The following is a 16,008-nucleotide window of genomic DNA, read 5'->3' as shown; positions in this document are numbered from 1 at the left end:
ACCATATTGGCCAGGCTGGTCTCAAACTCCTGATCTCAAGTGATCCACCCGCCTCGGCTTCCCAAAGTGCTAGGATTACAGGTGTGAGTCACCGTGCCCAGCCTGTGTTTTTCAAAGTGAGATTCCCAGATCAACGCCATCAGCCTCCCTGGGAACATGTTAGAAATGTACATGGCCCCCACTTCAGACCTCCTGACTCAGGAACTCTGGTTTCTAACAAACTAGCGACATGATTCTGAGGTGCTACAGTCAGAGTTATAGCTTTACAACGGTGCTTTTCAGCCGTAATGGACCCTGGAATCACAGGGGAGTTAAACAAACAAACAAAAAACTACTGTCACCCAGGTTCCACCCCCAGAAATTCCTATTTAATTAGTCTAGATGGGGCCCCAGTGTTAATAAGTACATTTGAAAAGCTCACCAGCTAAGTTTATTATGCAGCCAATGATGAGGACACTGCTCAGGCCACATCCTATTATCAAGTAAACCAGTATTTCTGGGAGTGGGACCCAGGCATCGGTATATTTCCACGACTCCCCTGGATAAGTCCAACGTTCACTCAGGGTTGAAAGTCACTGCTTCTGAGCCTCTAGCAATCCTGAAATTCTATGTGAGTGACGGACACTGTGGAAACCCATGTGGCGCTGCAGTGTAGGGTAAGGACTCAGGGACACATGAAGCTGAGCTTTAGGAACCCACCAGTCCCTCTTGCAATGCCACCTGTGGCTGCTACTCCAGTAAAACATGGCCCAGAGATTGGGTAATCCTGTGAGGGTCATCACATTGCTGCATCATCCAACCTTCACTGTTTCATCCTTCTGCTTCCTCTGATACTCCATTCACTCATTCCGTCAGTCCGACATGCTGGAAGTTTTTCATGCACCCTCCATGAAACAAGACAAATTCCTGCCTTCTTGGAACTTATACTGGATTGTTGAACCTTTACAAACATTTATACTGAAATTTATACTAAATGTGGACTGAATTTCAGCATAGTGTCAGAAGTCCAAGTTTAACCAGAGACTGTAGAAGGAGCTTGTTCATAAGCCTGTGTGCATCCATTACACAAGCAGTAATTCCAATTTCAGGTGAACCGGGGCCACCTGCAGATGCGGATGACTGTCCCCGAATCCCAGGGCTTCCTGGGGTGCCAGGCCTGAGAGGACCAGAAGGAGCCATGGGACTCCCTGGAATGAGAGGCCCGCCAGGACCAGGTATGAGCCGCATGCTGATTGTTCATTATTTTCACTGTATATTGCTGAAATGAAATTCTAGATGTTTTATTTTGTAGCTTTTGATATGGAGATTAATAACTAGTGAGAAGAAAACATGTCTTTCCCTTGTAATTTGTTTCTACCTTGATCCAAAGTACATCAATCATAGGCTAACTGGATCCACATATCCCTTCTATTTTTTTATTTTATTTTATTTTATTTTTGAGATGGAGTCTCACTCTTTTGCCCAGGCCGGAGTGCAGTGGCGCCATCTCGGCTCACTGCAAGCTCCGCCTCCCGGGTTCTCGCCATTCTCCTGCCTCAGCCTCCCACGTAGCTGGGACTACAGGCGCCTGCCACCACACCCGGCTAATTTTTTGTATTTTTAGTGGAGATGGGGTTTCACCGTGTTAGCCAGAACGGTCTCCATCTCCTGACCTTACGATCCTCCTGCCTTGGCCTCCCAAAGTGCTGGGATTACAGGAACCAGGGTGTTCTCTTTCCTTTCACCCCCCATGGCCCCACTGTGATTTGGGCTCTTTTTGGTTCAGGGACACAGGAATTGGAGGCAGAGCTGAATCTTGCACCGTTTGTTTTTCTTCTGGTTCCTCAAAACCAAGAAGTTAAGTGCTCAAGAGATGTCCCTCTCAACAGGAGTCAGACTGGTTCTTAGGTGGTTGCCAAAACAGCCCTGGAGCCTTCCTCAAATTAATGTGGGGTTTTCGTTGTGTGTGTTTGTTGCATTGCATCTGTGTTTGTGCACCAGGTTATTTGGGTGTTGGTTGTAGCAACTTCTTTTAATGGCCCGTGAGAACTGGGAATTGGGCCAGTCGTTACTTAACTCATCTTTCTTGATACTCCTTGCATGGATAAAGTTCTGTCAGTCGGTATTACTGGTCACTCAACCTTGTTTTAAAACCAAGCTGCCTTGTTAGGTACATATTTGCAATATCCAGAGCTGGGTCGCTCCAACTTATAAAAATAACTTCCAGGTCAAAGATGTGACCTGTAACTGGGTTCTGCAAATTCAATTCAGTAAGTACTTCCAGACTCCCTCTACTCTTTGTGAAGTATGCTACTACGTGGTGTGAGTGATACAAAGATGAATAAGATGTGTTTTCCCCCTCCAGGGTCTCATAATCCCATGAAACAAATAGAATATAAATAACTTAAAGTAATGGTAGATTATTACACAATTCATGTTAAAAAGGAGATGCAGGCCGGGCGCGGTGGCTCATGCCTGTAATCCCAGCACTTTGGGAGGTCAAGGTGGGTGGATCACCTGAGGTCAGGAGTTTGAGACTAGCCTGGCCAACATGGTGAAACCCTGTCTCTACTTAAAATACAAAATTAGCCGGGCGTGGTGGCGGATGCCTGTAATCCCAGCTGCTTGGGAGGCTGAGGCAGGAGAATTGCTTGAACCCGGGAGGCAGAGGTTGCCGTAAGCTGAGATTGCACCACTGAACTCCAGCCTGGGCAACAAGAGCAAAACTCCATCTAAAACAAAACAACAAAAAAAAAGAGTTGCAAGTTGAGGAGCCAGAATTGTTCAACAGGGAGATGGCAGGAGCACAGCCTGATTGGCCTAATAACCAGGCATCTAGGAGTCAGCAACATCTTTGTTACTGTAACTGTGGTCCTGGTTCAGCAACCAGCAGCAACTCGGGTCTGCCCCAGACCTACAGAATCAGAATCTGCATTTTAACAAGGTCCCCCAAATAGTGGCATACATATTCAAATTTGAGACGCCCTGACTATTATATGAATGCACTCCTTAAAGATTCAGCTAAGAGTAGAACCATTTTAGCAACACAAGACTAGCTGCAGGTTAAAATCACCTGGAGGATCTTGAAAGATTATTGGTGCCTGGGCCTCATCTCAGACTAATAGAATGTGGAAGGTGGCAGAGCCTGAATGTCAGCATTTTTCAATGCCCCCGAAGTGACTATAGCAGGTTGAAACGCAATGCTCCACCTCAACATCAAAACTGAGGTGAGAGGGGTGGCTGGGGTCACCCACTGTGGTGGCTTTGCAAAATAACCAAAGAAAGTAACTGGGAAGAGAAAAATATGTGAGCGGGTCAGTTCTTTACCCTTGAACATGATAGTTATCTCTGACATGAACAAGAACAAGATTCTCTCTCCATGGACTATGAGCTTCTGAAAGAGGGTCTAGTGCTTATGTGGCCCAGGTGTGCTCGCCTGTGATGTCTAATTCCTCCTGACTTAGGGCTGCATGGGCTCATCAGCTGCACGTGGCCACAGGAGGGTCTTCTCTGGGTTCCTGTGCCCTCTCTTCATTGGAGCCACTGACCCTGCCTGCTGGAAGCGAGGACACTCCAAGGCCACCTCTCTGCCATCTACATGATTATGATGTTTTTTACAAAGTGCCCCGTCTTTCTGGTGAAGCATTGCCTTCTCTTCCTATGTTCTTACCATGTGACCCAGCTTCCCTGGGGCTCCTTTTTGTCCTGTGCACCCACTCCCAAGCCCTTACTTTCTTCTGGGTCCCCTCTTCTCTGATAGGAGCCTCTGGGTTCCTGTTACAAAGGACCTCACTTCCCCGCCATGTATTCCTCAGCCTTGTCTATGGCCCATTGGCCACACTGGCTGTATTGGCCATCCTGTCCAGTTACTAAAGAGTGATAGGTCTATTCTAAGGGCCTAATGGCCAGCCCTGGCTGACCTGGGCCATCTGCAGGCCATGTTGCTCGTTCTCCAGTGTTTCTTGAAGGCATTTTTTTCAGCAGGGTGTGAGGAGCCATATATACCACTCCAGCCTGGGCAACAAGAGCGAAACTCCGTCTAAAACAAAAACAAAACAAAGCCAAAAAAAAGAGTTGCAAGTCAAGGGTATTGGGAGAATGGGATGGGCAGAGGTTAATTCCAGTGTGGAGAACTGCAGGACTGCTAGGACTCCAGCAAGAGCTGGTATTTGAGCATAGCTTTAAGGAAAGGTAGGGCTTATACACCACCACCATATATACCACCCTCAAGATCGAGTGCCATAAAGAAACAGCTGCCATAAAGAAACGGCTGCCACTAGAAAGAACAATGTTCACTTAAAATGACATTGTTGGTATCTTCCTGTTTTCCCTTCCAAAGCTTCTCTTTTCTGCTCCTCTCCCTCCTCCTCCCTGCCACCCTCAAGCAGACAAAAAAGATAACTACTGAGTACTGGGCTTAATTCCTGGGTGATGAAATAATCTGTACAACAAACCTCCATGACATGAGTTTTCCTATGTAACAAACCTTCACATGTACCCCTGAACCTAAAATCAAAGGTAAAAAAAATATTAAAAAGTATTATCTTTCGTCACTTAACTGATTTTGTAACCATGTGCTGCAGCTGAGACTTACATAAAAATGAACACACTTCTGGCTCTTTCCTCCCCAGTGTGTGTGGATGACAGCCACCATGAAGTGGGTCCATTAGGAGTTCTCCACCACGGGAGGCCTAACGCTCTTCTACACACGGATCTCTTTGATCTACACCTTTTCCTTCCAGGGCGGCCCTCAAAGGCTGAAGCTTCCTTCAGTGGACTCAAAAGTGTTATCCGTTTTGTTTTGAACTGTTCCTGCCTAATGGACGTTCCCACACCCTGTTGTGTTTCTCTTCAAGGCAACACTTGCCCTCTCAGGAGGTCATCCATCTAACACTGGAGGGTTTTTTTGATGTTTAGTTTTATTCTCTAAAACTAGTTCCAGGTAGGGAGCAAGTCCATAACGTAGAAAGCTCTGAACATAGAACTCGGGTTAAGAAGAGCCTTCCTTCCTGTTTCTCGGGAAATGTCTTCCGCCTGACAATTTCTCTCTGCCTCACCCTAAAAGGAGTAAAGCCCACGTGATAACATCTGGTGTCAGGCTTCTTTTTCCCAGATCCTCAGTGATCTCACCATGAGTCTGTACATCAGGAGGAATGCCTGCTGCTGCCGGTTCAGTGGAAGGGGGAACTCCTCACCCATACGCACTAGGGCAGCCCTTTCTTCAATATATTGCACGCTGGAATCATCTTATCGGGTGGGACGGAGAAAGGAATGCTCTGAGCTCACTGTTGGGGCCCCGTGTTCCTTCCAAGATAACTGATACTCTCTTGGAAGGTGGTGGAGTTCCAGATGCCACCAGCAGTGCCACCCCGGGAAGAGGAGGTTTCTGCCCGGTCACCAGGAAGGGCAGGGCTCCTCTCACCCAGATGGAGAGGAGGGGATGTGTCCTTTCTCACCTACTGAATGGTAACCACATACAGCATGCAGTCCAGGACACTGAAATAATCAGTTTCTAATCCTGGGAGTACAAAAGCATAACAGGAGCATATCGGACGCTGAGATGTCTACACTGAGTGTAGCTCAACCAGCACAGGGCATGGAGGGGAGAGACCAGCTGGTCGTAGGGATGGAAGAAGAAGGGGACACTCTCAGGCAGACAGTCTGAGGACACAATTTTACAAGCAGTGGGGCATGTGGAACCGAGGGCAGGGAAGTGAGACATCTACCTCATCACCCGAGCACTTCATTCCCCTGCTTCGGCTTTGGAGTCAGATGATCTTTGCTGCAACCACTCAACCCTGTTGCTGCAGCATAGCGGTAGATAACACGTAAATGAATGCATGGGTTCCACTGTAACTGGGGTTACTAAAATGGGCAGTAAATGGCCCACAGGCTGTAATTTGCCAACCACTGTTCTAGAGACTGTAAGAAGCTTGAGGACAGGATATTGTTGTATTCAGTGTGATATCCACACACAGGCCTGGGTCATGGAGGGTGTTTGGTAAACATTTGGTGAATGAATACGTGACTCTTGGATGTAGCCTACTGTGTGGAGCGGTTTCTCAACCTCAGTGCTGCTGACATTTGGGGCCCCATCATTCTTTATCCTGGAGGGCTGTTTGGTGGATTCTAGGATGTCGAGCAGCATCTCTCGCCCCTATCCTACTAGATGCCAGTAATGACCTCTTCCTCCATTTGAGGATCAAAAGTGCCTCCAGATATTGCCAAGTGTCTGCTGGAGGGTGGGGGGCAGCGGTGCAGAACCATCCAATGTTGAAGACCATTTACGTAGGGAGGGATGTGGCAGGAGATGGGAGATGCACCTTTAGCCTGTAGGGGAGGCATTTGGTGAAGGGGAAAAAAAAAACTTTATTACAAAAGAAAAAAAAAGGTAACTTAAAACTAAACACACTTTGGCCGGGCATGGTGGTTCATGCCTGTAATCCCAGCACTTTGGGCGGCCGAGGCGGAGGTGGATCACGAGGTCAGGAGATGGAGACCATCCTGGCTAACACAGTGAAACCCCGTCTCTACTAAAAATACAAAAAATTAGCCGGGCGTGGTGGCGGGCGCCTGTAGTCCCAGCTACTCAGGAGGCTGAGGCAGGAGAATGGCGTGAACCCGGGAGGCGGAGCTTGCAGTGAACCGAGATCGTGCCACTGCACTCCAGCCTGGGTGACAGAGCGAGACTCTGTCTCAAAAAAACAAAACAAAACAACAAAAAAAACCTAAACACACTTTTAAAAGACACAATTGCCTGGGTATTTTTCTAGTTTTATTGCCGCATGATCATCCTAGGCAGACTCTTTGGCCAACTGTTCTTAACCTTACTTCTATGTCATTACATATTTTCCTACAATATTATCTGTAGTAGCTGAGGAACATTGCCTTATCTGATTGTGCCACAATTTATTTAACCAGTACCTTCACCAATTATTGATTGGTTTGCTGCCAGCTGCTCTGCTAGAAATAAGTTAATCCAACAAGGCCCTGCTTTTTGGAGCCACAAGCTAGCAGAAAATGAAGACATGGAGCGAGTCAGTTCAGAAGTGTTGAGTGTTAACAAGGGGTAATGTGGGAATTTCTAAAAGGGGAGCTGAACCTGGGGGTAGGGAGGGGGCGTCACAAGGAACATTTAAGGCTTTGGTTCTTGAGCTTCATGGACCATCAGAATCCGTGAAGAGCTTGTTAAAACGCAGCTCGTTGGGGCCCACCCTAGACCTGATTTGTTAGGTAAGGAGAGGGCTCTGAGAGTCTTTATTTCTAGCACGTTCCCAGGTGCTGCCACTGCTGCTGCTAGTCCAGTAACTACTCTGATTTAAGGAGTTTCCACTTTCTCACTATGATAAGCAACTGGTAATGATATCTTACGTATGTGCATCCCTGATTATCATGAAGAAACAGTGTAATGGATAAGAACAGAGGTTCCTGAAATAAGGGCCGGGCGTGGTGGGTCACGCCTATAATCCCAGTACTATGGGAGACTGAGGTGGGCAGATCACCTGAGGTCAGGAGTTCGAGACCAGCCTGGCCAACATGGTGAAACCCAATCTCTACTAAAATCACAAAAAAATTAGCTGGGTGTGGTGGCGTGCACCTGTAGTCCCAGCTCTGAGGCAGGAGAATTGCTTGAACCTGAGAGGCGGAGGTTGCAGTGAGCTGAGGTCATGCCACTGCACTCCAGCATGGCCAATAGAGTGAGACTCCATCTCAAAAAAAAAAAAAAAAAAAAAAAACCTGGCATGGTGGCACGTGCCTGTAGTCCCAGCTACTCGGGAGGCTGTACCTTTAGCCTTTTGGGGAGGCAGGAGAATCGCTTGAATCTGGAAGGCAGAGGCTGCAGTGAGCTGAGATACTGCCACTCTACTCCAGCCAGGGCGATAGAGCGAGACTCCATCTGGAAAAAAAAAAAAAAAGAGTAGAGATTCTGGAAATAGATGACATGTGTTCATAACTCTGGCTTTACCACATAACCCATGACTCAGTTTCCTGATCTGTAAGAAGGGCTGATTGTGAGGATTATGTGGATTCACTAACATAAAAAGCACTTAGAACATGACCTGACACAGAATAAACAGTACGTGTGTTTGCTATTATTGTTGTTTCTTTAAACTAAATTTCCTGAGTAGAATTTCTGGTTTCAAGAATAGGCAGAAATGTAGGATTTTCAAAATATGCCACTAAGGTCATCACCGGAAAGAGTTTTAAAGTTAAATCATCTATAGCATTTGTTCTCGAAGTGTGGTTCCTGGGACTGGCAGCATCAGCATCACCTGGAGACTTCTAGAAATGCAGATTCTCAGGCCCCACCACAGACCTACCAAGGCAGATACTGATTTCTACCAAAGTGTGAGCCAGTGTTGCAGAATGTCTTTGGGCTTCTGTTCTCAGGAGCAGTAGTGACTGTGTCATTGTGCTGTTTAGTCCTGTGTTTCCTATTGATGTTGCTCAGGTGGATTGGAGGAGGAAGATTAGAGTCCAGGGCTGCTCTAGGCAAGTTAGCTACTCTACTATGTGTGGACGCACAGTCAGGGCCTCACCTGGGGCCACTGAGGGACAGGGAGGGGCCTGTGTGGGAAATCTTTGATTCCTGGTAGCTTGCAACACCAAGTCAAACCTCCTTAACCCTCCATGCATCCTTTTCATGACAGGGTTGCTGCTTTAAGGGCAGAGGGTTTCGGTCAGAGTCTGTGTTAACAGACTCATTTAATGGTTATCAGGCAAGGCTGTCCCTTAGTAGGATAGGGGAGGGAGGCTCCATGAATTCCTCAGTTGACTGGCATCCTCAGCTTTGTCATCATCCCCCAGTCACTGGAGGGCGGAGACAAGAGTGACAGCCACTTAAGCAAGCCCCTTTGACTTAATGTTTGATTTTAGGCTATGTGTTGGTCTGCTCGGGCCGCCACAACAAAGTATCACCGACATGGTGGCTTAAACAACAGGCAGTTCTAGATGCAGAAATTCAAGATCAAGGAGCCACGACAGGGCTGGTTTCTCCCAAGGCCTCCCTCTGTGGCTTGCGGATGCCACCATCTTCCTGTGTCCTCACATGGCCTCTCCTCTGTGCCATTCCAGGGACATGGATCCCCGGGGTCGCTTTCCCTGTCCAAATTTTCTCCTTGCATAAGGAGACTAGTCAGCCTGGATTAGGGCCCAGCCTAACAGCCTCATTTGAACAGAATCACCTCCTTAAAGGTACTGTCTCCAAATACAGTCACATTCTGAGATATGGGGGCTAGGACTTCAACATATGAAATTTGGGGGTACACAGATCAGCCCATACCAGGCTACTCTGTAGCAGAGAGAGAGAGAATGAATAGAAAGAGAATAGAATAATAAGTAGAGACTGGAAATCTGGAGAAGGCTAGTAATTCAGGAAATTAGGTGTAATAGTAATAGACTCGCCCAAAGACAATTATTGTGTGTGCTCCCTTGACTGAAGGGAGATGGTGGCTAATGAATTGAGGCCTTGACAAAAAAGTAACTGCATACTTAGAGAACCCCTCAAGGATTAACCCAACTGCGGCCAAGTCCCCCAGGTTATATCCAGAGCTCTGCAGCTTGTCAGGGGCAGGGTCTGGTGCTTGATGGCCATTGCACTTCATCCCCTTGGGCCCAAGTTTCCTCTCCACATGTGACTGGCTCTGTGACCTTTATGAGCCCCAGTCTCTTCACTGGTATGAGTACCTAGTCATATGGCTGCTGGCAAGACTGAACCGGACAATCCACATGCAGGGATGAACATCGTACCTAGCACATTGTAAACACTCAGTAAAAAGCTTTTTTTAAAAATTGGTGCACCTATCATGCTCCAGATTTAACGTGACCCCAAATGAAACCAGTTAAATTTCATTCATTTCTCCATCTAGGCTTTTAAACAATCATTATTAAGGAACATATTTATTATAAATGCCATACATGTTCAATAGTTTTTTTTTTTTTTTTTAAGTCAAATATACAAGACTATGAAGAAAATGTGAAAACCTGTCTCTCAGCATCTCCCTGGTCTGGCTTCAAATCCTGGCCCAGCCCCTAAGCAAATTATTTGACCTCTCAGAGCCTCAGTTACCCCAACTGCAAGCGGCGATCGTAAAATGCCAACTTCATATCATCGCAAAGACTAAAGGAGCTGATGCATGCAGCCAAAGTGGGAAGGAAGCCTGGGGCGGGCACATGGTATAGGCACGGTAAATGCTAGCAGGTGTCATGGTTGCTTTCACCACCAGCATCATAAACTTTTGTGCAGGGTGCAAAGGAGAGCCTGGGCTGGATGGCAGGAGGGGTATGGATGGCATTCCTGGGTCTCCTGGGCCTCCCGGACGTAAAGGTGACACAGGAGAAGACGGCTATCCCGGAGGACCAGGTAGAGTTTCAGTCTCTCCTCTTTTCTCTGACACTGTAAATCTTAGAGTTGTATACAAAATCTCTGACCTCTCAAGTGGCTTTCCAAACGGGATCCTATTCAGATCATTTGCCTTAGATGCCGACTCACCAGGTATCAGAGACAGAAGCAATGAGAACAGAGTGGGATGCATCTCCTATGATCTAACTGATGCTAAACCATCATAAAACCTAGACAAGGCCCTGCATCCTATTCAGTATTTTCCCAAACTGCTATACATCATCATCGAAGTCTTGGCCATTTCTGCGGTTCACTTTCCAAGGTCATGAAGGGACTGTCGGCCTGGTGGCCGTGGGGTCACCCCTGAGAGGCTGTGATGAAGACCTTAGGGATGATGTGTGTGTGCTCACCCTCTGTAAGTGGCCGAATTGCCTGGTTTCCTGAGTTCACATCATCTTATCATATAACTATTAGTACACTGATGTAGGAAACAAGGCTCTTTCTTAAAAAAAAAAAAAAAAGGTGGGGTGGGGGGGAAGTGGTGTTGGGAAAGGGGAGCTAGGACTCTTCAGAATAGAAGTGTGAAACAATGCGCCAGGAAGCTCGTTAGGCACATGGATCCAAAGAGCACAAGACACAATCCCATCCCCAGAGAGTACCTGGCCAGGGGTGCAAACTCCTGTACCAGGTTAGTAGTGGGTAGAAATGAATGAGGAGGGCTGGGTGGGGTCTGTAGCAGAATGGAGCTTTGGCTAAAAGCTGCAGCTCAGCTCCAGCCAATTATAGTCTACGGAAATGTGGGCCTACACTCTGCTCTTTTCAAGTTCAAAATATCAACTTGTAAAATCCTTACAGGTCAAAACACATGAGCAGGCCTGATTCAGTCCACAGGGTACTGCTTTGTCATCTCTGGTTGACAGTGTAGACGGGGAGAACCTACCAGTCTTGCAGAAGCAAGAGTAGAACACAAAAACAAAATACCTTTTGGTTTCAATGTCTAACTTCACCTTTTGCTCTTGGTAATTAGAAACAGCTCCCGGCCTTCTTCAATAGTTCAGCGCCTTAGAGGTGCTGGAGGATACAGACCCTGCTCACGTTCTCTAGAACTGTTGATTTCCCATCTGCCAACAACAATGCTAGAATGAGGCCTTCCTTGCATTTCCCTCTCTTCTCAAAGAAGAGAGCCACACTTGTAGATGTGGATCCCAAGCCTTTGCCCTTCTGAGAATGAAGCTGACAATATGCTGGAACCAGGGAAGAGGTCTGGGAGGTGTAAGAAAGACCGACTTTGAGGAGCCCCTGCTCTGCAGTTCAGTCTGGGGAGTCCACACTTGCGGTGTGTCATTACACTGTCCTCGTTCTTTTCTTCCTAGCGTATTTCATAACTTACCTTTTGTTATGCTTATTGTTTCTTATTTCTCTTCCTCAAGTGTAATGCAAGCTCTAGGAGGGCAGGGAATTTTCTCTGTTTTTTGTCTTTATGCTAATGTAGCCCAGGCACCTAGGAGTTGCTTGGAACAAATACTTGCTGACTGAGTTGTGTGTACCTTGGCTGTGTAACTGTGTACATTCCAGAAGGCGAGGCTGGGCTGAGTCATGCTCCCCTCTGCTCCCTGAGTGCTTAGCACAGTGCCAGAACAGAGGTGCTTAATGTATTTGTTAAACTGAACCCCCTAACCTGCCTTCGTTTTTTTTTTCTTTGTTCCTCCAGGGCCTCCTGGTCCCACTGGGGATCCTGGGCCCAAAGGGTTTGGCGCTGGATACCTCAGTGGCTTCCTACTGGTTCTCCACAGTCAGACAGACCAGGAGCCCACCTGCCCCCTGGGCATGCCCAGGCTCTGGACTGGGTATAGTCTGTTATACCTGGAAGGGCAGGAGAAAGCTCACAATCAAGACCTTGGTATGGATACAGGATCACCCATGTCCATTGCCTGAAGAGTAAAATTTGGGATTAATTTTACTGATTCATCAACACCTTAAATGATCACTAATCTTATATGGGATTATTCTGACTTTTTTAAAAAAACACTAGCATGCTCATTCTCAGCTAATCCTTTAAACTTATGATCCTATGAAGTATCAAAGAAGCTCATTCTGGCTATAATTATTATCTGGCTATAATAAGTATATTATCTGGCTAATAAGTATATTATTAGTGTTATAAAAATGATTCTTCCTCAGTAAGTTAAATGTAACTCTGTTATCAAATGTACTTTTTGCTTCTAAATATAAATTAGCCAGAATGTGGTCAGTTCCTGTACTTATATGTAAAATGGTGCAGCCACAGCACCCTGATGGTTATGTTACAGCACTTGCCAGCATCAACTCCCTACCCTACTACAATTTGTTCTTAAATTACAGAAGTTTACTTTGAGGGTCATCTCTTGGTGCTCTTTGTCAATTTTCTTTTCCTTTCTTTTCTTTTTTGAGATGGAGCCTTGCTCTGCTGCCCAGGCGGGAGTGAGTGCAGTGGCACGATCTTGGCTCACTGCAACCTCCGCCTCCAGGGTTCAAGCGATTCTCCTGCCTCAGCCTCCTGAGTAGCTGAGACTACAGGCTTGTGCCACTATGCCTGGGTAATTTTTGTATTTCTTTGCCATGTTGGCTAGGTTGGTCTCGAATACCTGACCTCAGGTGATCTGCCCACCTTGGCCTCCCATAGTGCTGGGATTACAGGTGTGAGCCAACGCACCCAGCCCTTGTCAATTTTCAATAGTAAATTTGCAAGCTGCAGGGACTGATTTTACGTCAAAGGCTTAAGTACCTGGCTGTTGGGAAACACTGTCTTTCCAAGAAAATCATGGTTAGAATGGAAGGTGCAGGAAGGATATGCTGACGGGGACAGTTGACGGTGAGGTGCTTGCCATTGCTCTCAGTAGGCAGTGACCCCAGCTGTTAATAGGGTGGTCAAAGAGTGCAAACCTGGTGTGGCAACTACTTATACATCCCCTGCATTTCTCCCTTGGGTTTGGCATGGCTTTTCCCATCACAAGGGGCCAGTTTCTTGGAGCACAGGAGAAAGGAGGAAGTGATGTTTAATATCCTGAATCAGTTTCCTTCTCTCCTCCTCTCCCTCTGCCATCAATTTCTTTCCTGCCTGGTGTTTGTATCATCAGTCTTGCGTCTTCCCCCTTGGTCTAACCAGAGCACGTATCTTAAAACTCTGCAGAACTCTTGGGATAAAGTCCAAACTCCTTAATGAGATTGACAAAGGCTACATCCAATGGTCTGATTTATCACTGGACACCCCTGAGACAGACAGACAATACAGACACCCTCTCCTCACATTCCCTGCACTGAACATGTCTGAGTTCTCTGAGCTCCACGCTCCCCTATCTCCGGCCCCCTCTGACGCTGTATCTCTCTTTTGAGTAGTCACTACCACCATCTCCAAGCCTGGCTAAATCCTTTTCATATTTCAAGTCCTAACTTAAAATCACATATTCCAGTTATCCTTCCCTGAGGTCCCAAAACCCTACACTTCTCATTCTTAGGGCTTGTTGTGCTATATTTTCATTGCTTGTTTGCTCATCCAGTTCCCCGCTAGGCCATGAGCTTCCTGAACGCAGAGATGTGCTCGGCGCTCACGTCCAGCACCTGCCCCCCTGCTTGGCTCATGAGTGAGGGATGAGGGGATGAGGGCTGGCCCACAGGACCAGGGAGGTGTCAGAAATGGCTTCCCCACCACAGAAGTAGGCTTTGGCGAGGGCCTCCAGATTCCAGAACACGTATCTGCAAAGGCCAGATGGAGGAAGGAAGGGTTTGGGAACACCTGCATGGGGTGCTTGGACACCAGCTGTCTCTTCTTCCTTCCCAAGGTCTGGCAGGGTCTTGCCTTCCTGTGTTTAGCACGCTGCCCTTTGCCTACTGCAACATCCACCAGGTGTGCCACTATGCCCAGAGAAACGACAGATCCTACTGGCTGGCCAGCGCTGCACCCCTCCCCATGATGCCACTCTCTGAAGAGGCGATCCGCCCCTATGTCAGCCGCTGTGCGGTATGCGAGGCCCCAGCCCAGGCGGTGGCGGTGCACAGCCAGGACCAGTCCATCCCCCCATGTCCGCAGACCTGGAGGAGCCTCTGGATTGGGTATTCATTCCTGATGGTGAGTCCCGTGCCCTTGAACCCTGGCACATTCACCGTTTCCTAACACCTTCTCCCGTCCTTTCTGTCTGGATTGGACAGTAGTTCGGAGCACTCTGCACTTAGGACATAAGGTCACAGAGGCTGTTGCAAACCATAGTCTGTTGGGATGCAGGGCCATTATCTTTTAAAAACACTGGGATTGATTTTGATCACATGGGTAGAATTTAGAAGATGAATTTGCTTCAGCCACCGGTGAAACTGGAGCCAATTTGTGTGCATACTCACCACGCTGACTACGGCTCCTTTTCAGCAGCTTGTATTTTGTTCTTTATAGAATAATCTAAGGAAAAAATGTTAAGATCAGACCCAAACCTGGGTGTGTCCCTGACTGGGTCTGGTGTTGTCTGTGTGTGTCTGAGCCCTAATTCTCTCTTGTTTTCTGGGTAGCACACAGGAGCTGGGGACCAAGGAGGAGGGCAGGCCCTCATGTCACCCGGCAGCTGCCTGGAAGATTTCAGAGCAGCACCGTTCCTTGAATGCCAAGGCCGGCAGGGAACTTGCCACTTTTTTGCAAATGAGTATAGCTTCTGGCTGACAACAGTGAAAGCAGACTTGCAGTTTTCCCCTGCTCCAGCACCAGACACCTTAAAAGAAAGCCAGGCCCAACGCCAGAAAATCAGCCGGTGCCAGGTCTGTGTGAAGTATAGCTAAGAGAATGCGAAATTCACCAACACGTGGCCAAGAGGAACTTCCTAGGGGGCTGACTTCCTAAACTGTGCTAAGAGACGCCATGGTGCTCATTTTGGACTCTCTTTCAGTAGTTCCTTCTGTTTTGTCGTGGTTATTCCCAGAGTCCTCTGGTTCCTTTACACATTAACCTCCCAGTCTAGATGGAACCTAGATACTCTTATTTTACTGAGGATGACCGAAGAACTGGCTTTATTTAAACATATGCTAATTCTCAGAAACGCAAGTAGATGATAAAGGCCAGATTACAAATTACATTACTGAAAACTTCATTTGTGGGTGAACAGTGTCTCAAACAATAGAAGTCAATTACTCTATAATACAGTGGGCTTCTGGATAGATTTTACAGGAAAAAATAAACAGGTCAATGAATGAAACTAGAAAGCAGAGATTTTCAACATTTCAGAATGATTTCCTCTGTAATCTATTTTTCCATATACTTTAAATAATGGTAAAACCACGACCCAAAGTGATTTTTTTTTTTTAAAGAGGAAACAAAAAAATTCACACTGCCAGCATTAACAGTTCGTTTCAAAGGAGAATGAATCATGATGCCAGAAAGGCCCACAGTCGCCGTATTCCAGAGATGCGACATTAGCATAAACACATCACAGATGAATATAAAACATTATGTTCTCTTCTGCATTTTTCAGAGAATAGAAATGCCTACTTTGGCAACCCTTTTGAAAAGTAGCAATTATGGAAAAAAATATATTCAATAAGAGATTAGGAGCCTAAAAGCTATTAGTGAATATTAAGGTAGTTATTCACAAAAATTGACTCCCCATTGCAGGGAACTTCCAGACAGACCACTTTTCCCCAGTCGGGGTCCGGCGTGTCACCGGTGTGTGCAT

General features: G+C 46.9%; 1 protein-coding gene across 1 annotated transcript in view; it reads left to right on the top strand.

Annotated features, from left to right (window-relative positions):
• The window catches only part of COL4A4 (collagen, type IV, alpha 4), a 138,893-nt gene extending 123,607 nt beyond the window's left edge, over nt 1–15,286 (top strand). Inside the window, exons 41-45 of the mRNA XM_011952037.1 lie at nt 1,089–1,214; nt 10,226–10,342; nt 12,033–12,221; nt 14,140–14,426; nt 14,855–15,286. Of these exons, the coding sequence (XP_011807427.1) occupies nt 1,089–1,214; nt 10,226–10,342; nt 12,033–12,221; nt 14,140–14,426; nt 14,855–15,118 (983 nt within the window). The 3' untranslated portion in view covers nt 15,119–15,286. The remainder of the gene's footprint in view (nt 1–1,088; nt 1,215–10,225; nt 10,343–12,032; nt 12,222–14,139; nt 14,427–14,854) is intronic.
• Nucleotides 15,287–16,008: the final 722 nt, after the last annotated feature.

The sequence above is a fragment of the Colobus angolensis genome, unplaced genomic scaffold (genome assembly GCF_000951035.1).
Source record: "Colobus angolensis palliatus isolate OR3802 unplaced genomic scaffold, Cang.pa_1.0 Scaffold33, whole genome shotgun sequence".
In the NCBI taxonomy this organism is placed as follows: Eukaryota; Metazoa; Chordata; class Mammalia; order Primates; family Cercopithecidae; genus Colobus; species Colobus angolensis.
This window is presented reverse-complemented; position numbering and strand designations above follow the sequence as displayed.